This window comes from Fukomys damarensis, unplaced genomic scaffold (assembly GCF_012274545.1).
Source record: "Fukomys damarensis isolate Sample0158 unplaced genomic scaffold, DMR_v1.0_HiC HiC_scaffold_7, whole genome shotgun sequence".
Classification (NCBI taxonomy): Eukaryota; Metazoa; Chordata; class Mammalia; order Rodentia; family Bathyergidae; genus Fukomys; species Fukomys damarensis.
In genome coordinates this window covers 1,841,970-1,857,603 of record NW_022900919.1, presented here as the reverse complement: position 1 = coordinate 1,857,603, position 15,634 = coordinate 1,841,970, and the positions used below count along the sequence as shown (strand labels likewise).

At 41.0% G+C, this 15,634-nt stretch overlaps 1 protein-coding gene across 6 annotated transcripts in view; it reads right to left on the bottom strand.

Annotated features, from left to right (window-relative positions):
• The window catches only part of Herc2 (HECT and RLD domain containing E3 ubiquitin protein ligase 2), a 189,282-nt gene that overhangs the window by 118,831 nt on the left and 54,817 nt on the right, over nucleotides 1-15,634 (bottom strand). For all 6 annotated transcript variants that reach the window (XM_010612947.1, XM_010612945.3, XM_033761041.1 and 3 more), the window contains 8 exons: nucleotides 15,116-15,309; nucleotides 13,113-13,313; nucleotides 11,433-11,661; nucleotides 11,216-11,340; nucleotides 10,354-10,532; nucleotides 4,318-4,502; nucleotides 3,573-3,728; nucleotides 2,298-2,483 (listed from right to left, as the gene is read on the bottom strand). In XM_010612947.1, the coding sequence (XP_010611249.1) occupies nucleotides 2,298-2,483; nucleotides 3,573-3,728; nucleotides 4,318-4,502; nucleotides 10,354-10,532; nucleotides 11,216-11,340; nucleotides 11,433-11,661; nucleotides 13,113-13,313; nucleotides 15,116-15,309 (1,455 nt within the window). The remainder of the gene's footprint in view (nucleotides 1-2,297; nucleotides 2,484-3,572; nucleotides 3,729-4,317; nucleotides 4,503-10,353; nucleotides 10,533-11,215; nucleotides 11,341-11,432; nucleotides 11,662-13,112; nucleotides 13,314-15,115; nucleotides 15,310-15,634) is intronic.

The window sequence follows — 15,634 nt, the reverse complement described above, 5'->3', positions numbered from 1 at the left end:
TTTTTTGGTACCAGGGATCGAACTCCAGTCCTTGCTCTTGTGAGGCAGGCAGTGGAACCACTGAGATAAATCCCTGGCCCAGAAAGGATAATCTTTTTACAAATGATGCTGGGCAAACCAAATAGCCACATACAAAAAATAAGTAACAAACCAAGACCTGTCATGTAAAGGTACAAGATCCCAATAATGAATGTAACTGTATGCCTAAAATGTACCAATAAACTCAATTAAAATAAATAAATAAATAACAATAAGAATTTGGACTATATGCAAAAGCCAGATCAAAGATCAAAACCTAAGAGCTGAAACTAGGAAACCCTTATGAGAATGCAGACAAAGGTCACAATGCTGAATTTGGAAATGATTTCTTGGATATATAAAAGCAAAGGCAATGAGGGCGGGGATGCAGCTCATTGGCACCGTGCCTGCCTCACAAGTCCAAGGTCCTGAGTTCGATATCTGGTACCAAGAAAAACATGAAAAATAAATAAATCAAAAGAAATTTTAAAGCAAGGGCAATGACAGAAGACAATTAGGTAAACTGAACTTTATCAAAATCAAATACTTTTGTATACTGAAGGACATTATCAAGAATAAAATATTTGCATATAATATATGTACAGGATATATAAACAACTCCTATACAACTCAATAACGACAATAAACCCACTTCAAAATTGGGCAAAGGACCTATGAAGGCAATTCTCCAAAGAAGATAAGCAAGGGCCAATAAGCATATGAAAAGATACTCAACATCAGTAACTATTAGGGAAAAGTAAATTAAAACCGTAATGAGATTCAACTTCACACCCACGAGGATGGCTACCATCAAAACAATCCAGAAAATACCTAACGTTGGCGAGGACATGGAGAAATGGAAACTGAAGTGCACTCATGTGGGAAGGACAGGCAGACATATACCACAGAGACAAAGGACAAATTCTTGGGACCTTAACCTGTCATTAAAAAAATGTGATTTATATTTTCTTCTGAGGACATTAGGGGCTTAAAAGCTGTTTTTAATTAAAAAAAAAAAAAAAAAAAAAAAAAAAACTTGTCATTGGTGTTTACCATGTCCAAACAGTAAGTAGAACAAAGCTTGGCTGGGAGTGGTGGCGCACGCCTGTAATCCCAGCAGTTGGGAGGCTGAGGCAGGAGGATAACTGCTTCGAGACCAGCCTGGGCGACATAGTGAGTTCCAGGTCAGTCTCTCAGTCTCAACTACATAGTGAGACCCTATCTCAAAAAAAAAAAAAAAAAGAACAAAGCTTGATCTTTTGTTTTTTGGGTTTTTTTGGGTTTTGGTTTTGGTGTTTTTGCTGTACCAGGGATCGAACTCAGGACGTTGTGCTTTACAAGGCAGAAGTGTTGCCACTGAGCTACATCTCCTGCCCTAAACTTGATCTTTTTGTATCCTTTGTTACCATAAAACTTTAGATCATCTCCCTTCTCAGCTGTGGGTGGGTGGGTGTGTGTGCATGCGCGCGCGCATGGGCGTGCACAAATCACTTAGGGAGTTATCTTTCTAAAAGTTGAAAAAGCAAGGCTGGTTAGCCCTGAATTTACATAGTGCCATCACCCTTCAAGATTCAGGACCACAACAGAAGAGTAATTTCTAGGGACATCGGATTGTCAGTATGTTCAATGTCAGGCTGGACTACACGGTGAGACCCTGCCTCAAAAACACAAAAAAAGCGTTTGGCTATCATTAAGGCTCTTTTCTTTAGGACAACTGTGACCTCTTATTTGAAGCTCTCACTGAATTTTTAATTTAAAATGAATGTTAAAACAATTTCAATTTTGAGTCCAAGGAAATCAGAGCCATGCAAAACATGGTGACTTAAGATTCAAAAATGCCAGATCTCAAAACTTTGAGAAGTCGAAGTGTCATTTTGATTAGCTGGCACATGTTACAGCCAGTGTCTGCAGGGAAGCTGGCACCATGGGAGTGTCCTCCTCCACATCAATGCCACGTCAACGTCTGCCTCCGCCAATCTGTGAACCTCGCAGCCCCTTCCGGAGACACCTCTAGGAAAGGTTTTCCAGAACATTCTAAAGTAATCAATTTCCAGATTTAACCAACAATTACCAATATAAAAATCTCCCTTAGAAGAGAGATCGCAACCAAATCTGTTGTGATTCGGATTATTTTCATTTCCCTCTTACTCTGCCATGCGTAGAAACGGGACAATAACGGGTCTTTCTTTGTAAAATGTTCTTTCAAACACGAAGACAAACACAGGCTAACAAAGGTAAGACTTCCCTCAGCGCAAGTCCTTAAAGGCTCAGTGCCATACCCATTATGCCAGGCCAAGCCAGTTCTTCATGATCATCCCGCTCCTTTCCAGGAGCCAAGTGGTTGAAGCGATCCAGGTGCTCCAGCAGGCCACCCAGCAGGGGGACAGCTCCAGCATCTTGCATGAGGCCAGGATTTTTACTGAGTAGAAGTACTATAGAGACCACTAGCTCTGGAAGGAGAACACCTGCATTTAAGAGAAAAAGGGGTTAAAATTTAATTAAAAGCCCTTTTAACCTTGTTCTACATTTAAATTCTTTTTTTTGGTTGCTGTTTTTTGTTTTTTGAGACAGTGTCTCACTATGTAGTAGAGACTGACCTGGAACTCACTATGTAGCCCCGGCTGGTCTCAGACTCACAGCAATACCCCTGCCTCGGCCTCCCAAGTGCTGGGATTACAGGTGTGCACCATTACGCCCAGCTTCTATATTTAAATTCTAAGTCATAAAATAAGAAATGCTTGTCCACTGGCATGTTTCTACAGGATTTTCTTTTTTTTGAAAGAGACATATAGTTATCAAATAGAACCCTGAGTTACAAAACTATTTTTCAAAAACACTGTGCCTCAAACACAGAACTATGAACTACAACCTTTTATTTGAATAAGTATATATTTATCACTATGTTTACTATCAGAAAAAAAACACTCAAAAAGAACATTCTAATTTCACAAAATTAACTTTAAAAAAAGATTAATATTGGAATATATTAAGATCTTGAAAGGGACAACTGATGTTTATGCTGTTGGAATAAAATGAAACAACAGCTGGGCATACTAGTGCACACCTACAGTCCTTCAGGAGGCTGAGGCAGGAGGATCACCAGGCATTCAAGACCAGCCTGGCTACAGAGTGAATTCAAGGCCAACCTGAACTGAGACTCTGTCTCAAAAGCAAACAAAAAAGAAAGAATCACCACTGCTTTCAATACTGAAGTGATAATTGTGCATACAAATACTAACCATCAACTGCATGCAGAAGGGTATGGCTCTCTTACGGAACTGTCAGGAACAGCAACAAGAGGACCAAAAAATGTATAGAGTATATAGTATACTTTTGGGGGGGTTTGGTTTTTTTGAGACAGGGTCTCACTATGTAGTTGAGACTGACCTGGAACTCACTATGTAGCTCAGGCTGGTCTCAAACTCAGAGCGATCCTCCCGCCTCAGCCTCCCAAGTGATGGTATTACAATACAGTATGCTTTTTAATCAGGAAAGGATATACAGTTTAGCTTTGTAAGGTAAGCATGTGTTCAAGCAGGAAACAGGAAAGGTACCAGTGAAGTCTCCTTCCACGATGCAGGCCACCTCAGCAAAATGCCTCCAGCTGACAGAGGCGACGCTGGCTGCCACCGGCAGTATGTCCCCAATGTGTGTGCATAGAAGGGCTGTGTACTTCTTCAGCAAGGAGCCAACGCCCATTAGCTCAGGACCTTGAAGGAAGATTTAGAAAACGTTACCCTCACTATCGAATGCATATGTAAACAAAGCAGAGGGCTTCACACTCCACTCTCATGGATGTTATCTTTAGCCTATAAAAATGTTCCCAAATGGGAACCTTTTCACACTCAGTCCTTGGCTTTTTTGTACTTTATGTAACCTGAGAGACAATGAATTTGATTATGCTAAATTGTATACCTTACGCCACGTAGTACCTAAAAGTTTGAGTCTATAAATACTGAAGTTTTAAAGAAGTTTTAGACTTTATACTAGCATCTAAAAACTTTTCTTAAATCTTGCAAACTGTTCCCAATGAACAAACTAGACATTTTTCAGTCACATAAAATCTTTAACTTTCTGCCTACGTGGTTCTTAATGCATTCTGTAATCTCTGTCTTCAAAAGTCGTCTCTTTCAGCCTGTAAATTTGCCTATTTGAATCTACAGGTTTGCCATAAACAAATGCCTCACTCTTTTTAGGAAATAATTAAGCTATTTTTTGTTTATAAATTTAGCCATAAAACTATCAACAGGAGTAATGTATGTTTCTATCCCTAGAAGAAAAAGCAACATGGAAACTTACTGGAAATATCTGTGGTCTGACCAATACTTTCTCCAGGATAGAGCTTACTGATGAGTAAACGCTGGAAACGCAGTAACAAGTCCAGGGAAGCAGATCTTTCACAGTTGTGTTGCTCAAAGTCCAGACAGGATAAAATCCGACGGGCAACATCTTTCAGTCTGGCTACAGTCTGAGAAGCAATGTTTCTAGGTAGGAGAAAAGAGAATTGCAAATTGAATGAGTTATTTCTGTTAAAAAGATAGGAAAAATGCCAGAGGTGGTGGTGTATGCCTGAAATCCCAGCACTCGGGAGGCTGAAGTAAGAGGATTGCCACGAGTTCCAGACCAGTCTGGGATACAGTACTGAGTTCGAGGCCAGCCTGAATACACAGCTAGACCCTGTCTCAAACTACCAAAAAAAGGACAAGAGGAAAGGGTGGCAAATTACAACATAATCAGTGTCAGAACCACAGATCACATATGGTGGCAGCCTCCAGTTGATGGCCCTTCCCAAATGTGGCAGGAGGACCTATGCAATAAGCACACCCTCAGCCGAGCTGAGCAGAGAGCTGGGCACGGCAGCTTAGACCTGTAACCCCAGCACCGCAGAGGCTGAGGAAGAAGGGTCAAGAGTTCAAGCCCAGCTCCAATGACATAGCGAGACTCTCAGTGACACAACAAAATATAAAAAAGGCTGAGGGTGGAGGAGTTCAATCCCCAGTATCATAAAATTAAAAACTAAATAAATAAAATGCTTGAGCAAAGAAGCACATAAGATTCAAAAAGTATAATGATGGGGCCAGGGATTTAGCTCAATGGTTCTACTATCTGCTTTGCGAGCCTAAAGTCTCGAGTTTGATCCCCAGTACCCAAATACAAAAAATATAATGATGTCCCTTTGCTTTACAAGTTTGCTTCTATAGAGCCTTGTAGAATAGTTCAAATTAAGAGTGGATCTTACTCAAAAAATAACATTTCTAAGCCGGGCATGGTGGTGCTTGCCTGCAATCCCAGCACTCGGGAGGCTGAGGCAGGAGGATCACTGAGTTCGAGAACAGCCTGGGCTACAGTGAGTTCCAGGTCAGCCTTGACTACATAGTGAGACCCTGTCTCAAAAAACCAAAAAAAGGGAACATTTCTATATAAAACTGCTTCATTATTTTTCCTTCAAAACTGCACTTCAAATATAAATATTACCTATCCTTAGGACAAGACTCACCTGCACTGCTATGTCTGCTTTGTAGATCTACCTTCAGCACCACTCTGAGATGGCACCAGGTGGGCCACACGGGCACACAGGGCACAGGGAATACAAAAAGGAAGACCAAAGGAAGTACCAACATCCCCAAAGCAGTATACCAGGTGCCCAAAGAACAAAGAAACAAGGAAAGGAGCAGCAGCTCCAGTCCCAACAGTGTGATGAGACTTGAGCTGGGAGCCATCAGCAGATGGGAAGAAAGGACAAGACCCTGAAATTCTAGGAAGTACAGTTACAAAAGCAGTGAATATTTCTGATTCCATACACAGAATGCAAAAGAACAAGGGCAGGATGACCAAGACATAGACATAGGAAGGGGACACTGCAAGTAGCAGAGCGCCAGGTTATGGGACCAGATTCTGCAACACCAAGCCACTGAGGTTTTGAAAGGAAAACAACAACTTGTGTTAGAAGACAACTCTCAGATTAACATGAACGTAGATCAGAATGGAAAGGGCAACGCCAGACAGGGCTCCGTCACAGAGCACCAGCTTCCTAAGTGTGCCAGGCCTGATCTCTGGTACTGAGAACAGAAAACATGACATCGTTTACTACAAACAGAAGTGCACAGAGGGGAGACGGGGCCAAAGCAATCCTGGCTCCAGAATGGCCACTAAACCAGACACATCCCACGAGGCCCATCCCAGGCAGGAATGTGTGTAGGTAGGCTGGTCAACATGGGTCATTGCTGCTGTCACCAAAACCTGGCCTGGGGACTGCTGGATAACACAAAGGTCAAGGGCATGTTCTGGCTCCCTATCTGATTCCCAATGTTACAGCAGGTCTGCTGAGAACAGCTGTCGGTGGTACTGCCCCATGGCTCTCACCAGGGAATTGTCAGCAATGTGCACAAGGACAGGAGAAAGAGCCAGAAGAAGCCCTCCAGAAGCTTGACGTATACCCATGGACCTCAGAAGGAGCAGGTTCTTGCCCTCATCACACACAACAAAGACAAGCACACTGCCACCTGACCTCACCTTGCTAATCCTCTACCTGGTAACCTGCCCTGGCAATATCCTAACAGAGGAAATAGGTCTAGAATTTGGTCTTTAGCTTGAAGAAGCAAGATAGTAATACCAAAAATTTTTATTTTATATACTACCATTAAATTTAGAACCATAGCCAAAAGTTTAATTCACATAAGGGTCACTAATTACAAAACAGTCACAGCTCTTTATTTATGGCTCATTGCCAGCATGAGAATGAAGAGTTTCTCTCAAATTTGCTTCCCAGCTAATTCTGGCAAGGAATAACTTCTTCAGTCCAAATTCCCTAAGGAATAAAAGACAATTTACAAAATGTCTCTAAAATCTCTCATACCTTTAGACTGTTTTTCACAAACTGCATCAGCCAATTCAACACAATGTGAGAAAATAAAATGATGTCTATCCATTCCAAAGGAGGAGCACATTACCTGTGTCTATGAAAAGAGCCTGCATTTTATACATTCTGTTCACCAAAAAGCTGTAAGTGCATTTTTCTTTTTCAGTTTTCTAAAATTTTAGTGAGGCAACATATATCTCTATACTTCAGTTTTGGTTTTATATCTTTAAAAAGTGCATCTCCATTATACAGATGTTGTGGAACCAATGTGCCACACAGCGCCTCACATGCCACAGGGACAAAAACACATTCGGTAAAGAATAAGACACAGAAGGTGACTTTTAAGGATAGCATCCAGCAAGAGAAACAAGACGAGTAGTGTCACATAAATCATTTAAAATTTTCTACTTGTCACAGTAATCAAAGTAAAAGGAAGCACATAAAATTAAATTTAATACTCATCCCACGCGACGGTTTGGCTAAGTGTCTGTCAAAAGGCCATGCACTCAAGGCGACGTCCCCAGCTTGGCACTGTTGGGGGTGGAGGAAGCCTAAAGGAGTGGGGCCTAGAGGGAGAAGGCAGGTCACTGAGGCGGGACCTCAAGGGCAGAGAAGGCCCTCAACCTCTCCTCTTTCTCTCTGCTTCTCAGCCACAGGATGAGCAACTCAGCCCCATCACAGGTCCTGCCACAGCACACTGCCTCACCACAGGCCCAAAGCAACAGAAACCTCTGAGATGCCAGCCCAAGTAAATCTTCCTTCCTTGTAAGGTGTGTATGGCAGGTATTGTGTAGGTGACAAAAAGCTAACACAGTGGAATTACCATTTCAACCTGAAGCCATGAAGAAAAGCTGAGGCATTTCACATTGTTTTTTCCATATTACAGCTTCAGAAGCCATCATATATCCAATCTGTTTAGCACAACTCAATTTAGATAATTAAATTTTCATCAGAAATATTTGTTCTGGGCCACGGACTTAGCTCAGTGGCACCATGCCTGCATGGCAAGCATAAGGTCCTGAATCTGATTCCCAGTACCAAAAAAAAAAAAAAGAGAGAGAGAGAGAAATATTTAATCTGGCCTGGCCTGGCATGGTGGTGCACATCTGTGATCCCAGCACTCGGCAGGTTGGGGCAGGAGGATCACTGCGAGGTCAAGGCCAGCCTGAACTACATAGTGAGACTCTATCTCAAAAAGTCAAAAAAAAAGAAAAAGAAAGAAAGAAATATTTCATCTGCACTTAAAAGACTTATGAAATGCTCAGTTGAAAAAGCAGATTCTTATAGGGGCCAGGGATTTAGCTCAGTGGTTCCACGCCTGCCTTGCAAGCACAAGATCCCAAGTTTTAGACCTAGTTAAAATAAATAATAAATAAAGCAAAATAAAATAAGTGTTTTTTAAAAAGCAGATTCTTGTGAGCATATTTCTAATAATTTAATTAGGTGTACATGAGTCATAATAAAAAGTAAACAAATAGCTAGGTGTGGTAGTATACACCCATAATCCCAGAACTCAGGAGGCTGAGGCAAGATGACTGTCATGAGTTTTCAACCAGCATAGGCTACAGAGTTCAATGCCAGCCTAAACTGCATAGCAAGATCCTATCTCAAAACAAAAAAAAAACAAACACACAAAAAGTAAACACTTAAAATATTCATATTGCAGTTACAGTTCAAGGGCTAATCAGCAAACTAAGGCAGTGACAGCAAGACTGGACAGCATAGACCTAAATATGCCAGTCTCAGGGAGTGTCTGGCCATGGCCTGGACCAGATGTTAGCACCTGATATCTGCCAGACAACAACAGCCCACAACACAGACTCTTCAATGAGGAACAGGGTGACCCACAACTTAGAAAAACACTTCTGGGGCCAGGGATCTAGCTCAGTGGCAGCACACCTGCCTTGCAAGGGCAAGGTCCTAAGTTTGATCCCTGGTACCAGGAAGGGGAGGGGAGGGGAAGGGACAGAGAAGCACTCCTAGAAAAGACTTGCCTTAAAATTTTTCCAAAGCATTTTAAATTTTACCCACTAAGCATGTAACACTCACTTTCTCATCTGATCCTTAATGAACTCCGAACCTAGACACAGCCTTGACTCTTCCTCCCATAGTCCACACTGGACAGAGGTTCACCTGCAGAGTTCATACTAGCAATTTTAACTGAAATGTTCTAAGAACAAATCCCAAACTCTTTCTACTGCCATGAACTATATACCAGAGTTAAGTCCCTCTATTTCTACTTGTTAAAGATCAAAATTTATGAAATATTGATGAAGAGAAACAATTAGATTAGAAAAACCAAAGCAAAAAAAAAAATCACGAAAATGTTTTTCAAAAATGTTTTTACTAAAGTAAACAGATTAAACTAGTTCTAAAACTTCCTATTTTAAAGTTCACCATGTGCCCACTAAACTCTAGCATTTCTGGCTACAGGGAACCCACCTAACCGCCATCCCCTCTGAACACAAGGCAACCCAGAACCTCTGAACCCCTCTGCCCAGGCCTCTTGCTGCATGCTCAGCTGCCCAAGCCAAACCAATGGGGCCCTACTCCCTCTAGAGGGAGAAAACACACACCAACCAGGAGGCTGCATTTACAAGAGCAGAGTCTTAACAAATACATAATTTTTTTTTTCATTTTCTAGCAAATTTCTTTCACAAATTATACTGCTTTTCTGTTCTTTTTTAATTAACTTTTTAGAGCTGGGGATTTGGCTCAGTGGTTCCGCCACCTGCCTTGCAAGCTCAAGGACACAAGTTCGATTCCTGGTACAAAAAAAAAAAAAAAAAAAAAACAGGAAAACAAAAAATGAAAATGAATTAGCTTTTTAGCTAATTGTGTCTGAACATGAGCCCTTGCTAAGGTTCACCTCTGCTGACACATAGCATGAAGCCATTATTTTTAACTCCTCCTGATTTGGCCTTCAAAAAGAATACTTCTCTGTAGTTTTTAAATTAAACATTTCTTACAAAGATATAAAGATATAGAGAGATATATAGAATTAGGCAATGATACAACCAACTTCTAAAAACTAACCTTACCATAATGATTTTTACTTAGAACTACCAGCTTATTAGAGAGGAGAGGAATCTTTTTATATGTTTATTCTACACCTCAAGTTTCGTCCATGGAAATTTTTAGAATCTCTTCATATACTCCAACCACTGTTTGCATCTGTATTTAAGGATCCGCTCTTTACCCTAAAACCTACCCTAGATAATTTTCAAAAAAACTCTGCAATAGCCAAACATTTTTTTTTTTTTTTTTTTTTTTTAAAAAAATTTTTTTTTTTTTTTTTTGGTACCAGTGATCAAACTCATGCCCTTGCATTTGCAAGAGAGGTGGCGAAATCACTGAGCTTAAATCCTCAGCCCCTAGCCAAACATTTTTAAAATTCTAATGTTACATTTCACTAAATCAATAGGAAAACCAATAATTACCAATTAAAGTGTAATATGGCTAATAATACGATGTACCTAAGAAGTTGCTGTATGAGCTGGACCAGAGGTAAACACTGTTTGCCAGAAGATTCATAGATCCCCGTATTAATAAGGTCTTTGTCCAGAGGAGTCCTGCTTCTATGAAATGTTGAGGCATTTGCTTCCTGTTCATCAATTTCTTTTTCCTTCTGTGCTTCATTTTTGGCTTCAATATCCTGTAATTCAGAAAACAAATTGGTGACCATGGCCATGGAACCCACCAAATTCCACTCTAAATTAATTAGCAAAAGAACAACATGTTTGCTAAAGGAGATGTACACAGCATGATCACAGAAACTTTGCATAGTGGAAAACCAGAAACAATCAAAGGCGCCAATAGAAGAATGAATGAATAAACAGTGCTATAACCACACAATGCAATACTTCTCCATAATAAAAAAAATAGTGACTTATGCAATGATGTAAATGAGTCTGAAAATAGCTATCTGAGGCAAGAGACACAAAAGAGAAGGGATACATAGGATTGCACCTCTGTGACCCCCGCGAGCAGGCACCACTCAGCTAATCTGAGGCGTGGAGGGAGTGCCGCCACTGAGTGCAAAAGGGCATTAAAGGCCTTGCTGAGTGACGGAAATGAAGTACATGATGAAGGGGGCATGTGTCACATTCATTCAGATATGTAAAGCAGAGCATTTTATCACATTTCAATAATACCCCACCAAGTTTTTTAATCAGTAAGAGAGTTGTAAGTAAATATTTGGATGAGACTGAAGTTTTGCATTTTAATTCGAGCAAAAATTCGAGCAATAGGTCTGAAGAGTGAGTGTGCTTTTCAATCTCTGCTCACTGCTAGTACCACCAACTGCCTCGCCAGTTCTCGTGCACCAGAGCACCGCACCTGGATTTCTGCAGAAATGGCTGCATTTAGGGCCGACTCTAACCCTCCATCAGCCATCAAGCTGCCCACCAGCAAATCAATCATGAATCGACGACCTGGACTTATGTTCACTTCATTGCCTGAAACTGGAAAAGGAAAGTTTATCTGCCAGTGTGAGTGAGGAGCCATCTCCTCGCACAACCCTGCCTGCGCCTCACCCACTCCCCAGCCAGCCCACCTGCACAGGGCAGGAGAGCAGAGAGTGCGCGCGCCCGCTCCTCAGCTGTGGGCAGCAGCACGGACCAGCCGCTCTGCAGCACGGCCTGGGCAGCAGACTGCACGGTGCTCAGCACGCCTGCACTGCTGGCCAGCGTCACCACGGTCTGCTTCAGGCTGTTCAGCAGGACACTGCCCAGACCTAAACCAAGGAATTCCGGGTCAACCTGGTGACTAATGGCAGCATGCAACTGAAAGGAGAAAAACAATTTTCACTTAGAACAGCTAAAAACAAATGACTTTTAAAATCTTATTAAAGACTCAATAAAACTAGATTTGATGAATTATTTAAATAAACAAAATTAACTTCTCAGTACGGGCTGCTTGACCCTTATCTGAAATGCTTAGGACCAGAGTTAAGATTCTGGACATTTTCAATTTGAGAATATCTGCACAAACATACATTAAGACTATCTTGGAATCAGAATGGGTCCCAAGTCTAAACACAAAACCAATGTGTGTTGCATACAAACCTTATACACAAAGCCCAAATGCAGTTTTTTGTTTTGTTTTATTTTGGTACTGGGGATTGAACTCGGGAAACTCGCACTTGCAAAGCAGGCAGTGGAACCACTAAGCTAAATCCTCAGTCCCTAAATGCAGTTTTATATGCAATTTCTTAAAAATTTTGTACATGACAATTCATAATAGCTACATCTTAGAAGCAGCCTGTATGTCCTTCAACAGACAAATGGATAAAGAAAATGTGGTATGCATACATAATGGGATAATACTTGGCTATATAGAAGGATAAATTCAAGGTATTTGTAGGAAAATACATACTCCTTGAAAACATGATTTTAAGTGAAATAAATTAGACACATGATATTAAATACCATACAGTTTCTCTCATGTGAGTAATCCAAAGCAGAAATAAAAAGCAAAATGAAAGACTGATAAGGAAACTAGGAGACAGATCTTTTGCAAATGGGAAGGGGACCAAGAAACTAAGGCTGGGGGGATGCAGGGAGGAGATAGGGACATACAAAGATTTAAGATGTGTCCAGCACACACAGTAACTACCATTAATGACTGTAATCTTCACATGTCACAAACATGGAAATAATAAAAATAATAATAAATGAGGAAGGGAGGTCTAGAGAAAGAGGGACGGAAGGGGGTGGAGAGGAGAGCAGGGTTAGAACCCTGAAAGGGAAGGGGGAGTTGAGGCATAAAGCATTCAAACTTGGGAGGAAGCAAAATCAGAAGTTCGGCTGTCTAGGATAGCTCTGACTTTAGTCAGGGCTGTGGGAAGCCGTGCTTACTGAGCAGAGTTCTCACAATCCAGCAGGGAGAGGCTAACACTGTCTCTCTGCCAGGTCTGTCTCTTTCTCTCTCAGTCTCCTGCTGTCTTATGCAGCTATTTCACCATATACAACAGAAAATCCTAGGCTGCCTCCTTCAGTGAAAGCCTAGAAGCCAACTACCCAGTACTCTTACATGCACATGAAGACTAGCTTTCTGGAGTAAGTAGAAATTAACTGGACCTAATTCTTTAAGCCTTATACACATTACTCCATCATGATCTTACTTTAAAATACTTAAAATATTTCATTTGCTATTCACCTAACAAGCTAAAACCCATACCCTTCGACATGCATGAAAAGTCCTAAGTCCTAGGATACTCATGCAGCATAGACACCTGAAGTCGTAGAAGGTTCAGCGTCGCCACAGCCATGCACTCTTTCTCCTGTGGTGGGGGCCAATCTGCAGTGCCATCCATTCCCTCAGTCACCTGCCGCAGCAGGAGATCCAGCTGCTCAAAAGTCATGGAGCAGATGTCCACCACGAAAGGGACGCGGAGGCCGATGGACCACTCAGAACACGAGGACCAAGCAAAGCTCTATGGAAGAAACACAAGAACTTATCATGAATCCACAAATTGCGTTACTGGTGTTCCACGGGAAAGCCTTCACTCTATGTGATAAATATGACTTGCAGTGCACCTCAGACATCCCTCTAACCGCCCGAATGCATGCGTACTTCCACGCGCCCAGGCTATCAGCTTAGTTTCCTCTCCCACTTCACCAATCACATCTCTCATCTAAAAAAGTAAAAAAGGTTCTCAGAAAATCTCTTCACTCTTAGAATTACTAGTACATACTAATGGAAGGCTGTGTTGCTCTGAACCCACTTAAAGTGGTACAGTAATAGCTCTTAAGCATACATGAAACATTAGGGTATATACACTACTTTCCTCACGAATAATCAGCAAGGATCTGGAAAAACTCAACAATACTATCAATGAAGTGATCTCAGGGATATTTATAGAAAACCTCACCCAACAACAGCAAAATAAACATACTTTTTAAGCAAACAGAATGTTTACTATATCCTGAAACACAAGAACAAATCTTAAATTTAAAAGTTTTTGTTTTTCTAGCTCAAGAGGATTAAATTAGAAATTGGTTCAGAAAGGTAACAGAACAATCTCCAAACACTCTAAAAATAAAAAACATTTAATTATTCCCTGGTCCAAGAGCAATTCTCAAGAAAAATTAGAAAATATTTTGAACTGAATAGGAATAGATACCAAAATTTGTGCACATGGTTAAACCACTACAGAAAAATGCACAGCATCAAATGCTTATATAGTACACAAGAAGACATAACCATCTAGGATTCCACCTTAAGTAACAGAAGAAAAGCTGAATGAACCCAAAGCAACAGAAATGAAAAATAGTAACAAAGAACAGAAACCACTGAAGTTGAAAGCAAGAAACAACCCCAAATTAACAAAAGTTAAAAACAGTTCTCTGAAAAGATCGATAAAATTAAAAAGCTACAGAAAAATGACCAAGAAAAAAATACAAATTACTAGCAAAAGGAATGAAAGAAGTATCTCTGCAGAGAATACTAAGGTCATATTTATGCACAAAAATCAGACATCTTACAAGAAATGAAACAATTCAGGGAAAAAAAAACTTCCCAGGAAGAAATAAGATAACCTGAAAATTAACCTGAAATTTCTAAAAAGAAGGCCACATAATCGTATCACCCTAGAAGAAAAAAGACATTTGAAAATTTTCAGCATCCACCCATGACAAAACTTCTCCAAAGAGTAAGAATTAAAGGAAACTGCTTTAATTCAATGATAAGGCATCTACAGGAAAATCCCACAGGTAACACAGTAGCTGATGGCAGAAGACTAAAGATTCTCCTGCCGTGATCAGGAAGGAACAAGGAAAGGGTGCCCATTTTCACCACTTCTACTCAACCTCAAGTAGAAGAAGCACCAGCCAGAGGAATAAGTAAGGTAAGAAAAACATGTGAAAGGCACACAGACTGAAAAGGAAGAAAAAAACTGTCTCCATATACACACAGTATACATATGAAGAAAACTACAGCCGGGCGTGGTGACCCACACCTGTAATCCCAGCACTCAGGAGGCTGAGGCAGGAGGATCGCTGTGAGTTTGAGACCAGTCTGGGCTACATAGTGAGTTCCAGGTCAGTCTCAGCTACATAGTGAGACCCTGTCTCAAAAAAACCCCCCAAAATAAAAAAACTACAATGAAGGCCACAGAACTACTTCATGATTTGGTACAACTAAAAGGCATGAGGACAGTACACAAAAATCAGTGGTATTTCTACATGCCAGTAATGAACACACAGAAGATACCAAATGAAACTATACACTCAGTACCTGGGCTGGCCCACATGCAATTCCAACTATGTGTTTGGTGTCCAGTCCTGGCAGCGCAGCAGGTTCCGGCTTCGTCACACGCAAAGTGTCAAAGTGCTGGCACTGGTCATTGCTCCCCCAGCTGTGCACCTCGCTGTCCTCAGTGAGAGCCAAGCAGTGGGTGGAGCCTGCTGCCACATCGATCACCTTCTTCCCTAGGAGAAGAGAGGGACAGAAAGTGGCTGTGAGCCTACAGCTTCTGTCCAAGAAAGGACACTTGTGCCCAGCGTCGGGGTGAGAGGCATTTAGTAGTCACCACTTAAGGGTAACTTGTTCCTCTAACATTAAGCACAGTTTATTTGCTCTGAAAACACTATCAAGGTCATGTTTGTCAGCTGTAATTTGTGAAGAACCATAGCTTATAAATAAACTACTGCTAGGATCTGCTGTTTCTGTCTCCTCCTCATTGATTTTACTCAGAATGAGATCAGAGTATTGCTTGCTTTTTTTTTTTTTTTTTTTTTTTTTTTTTTTTTTTTT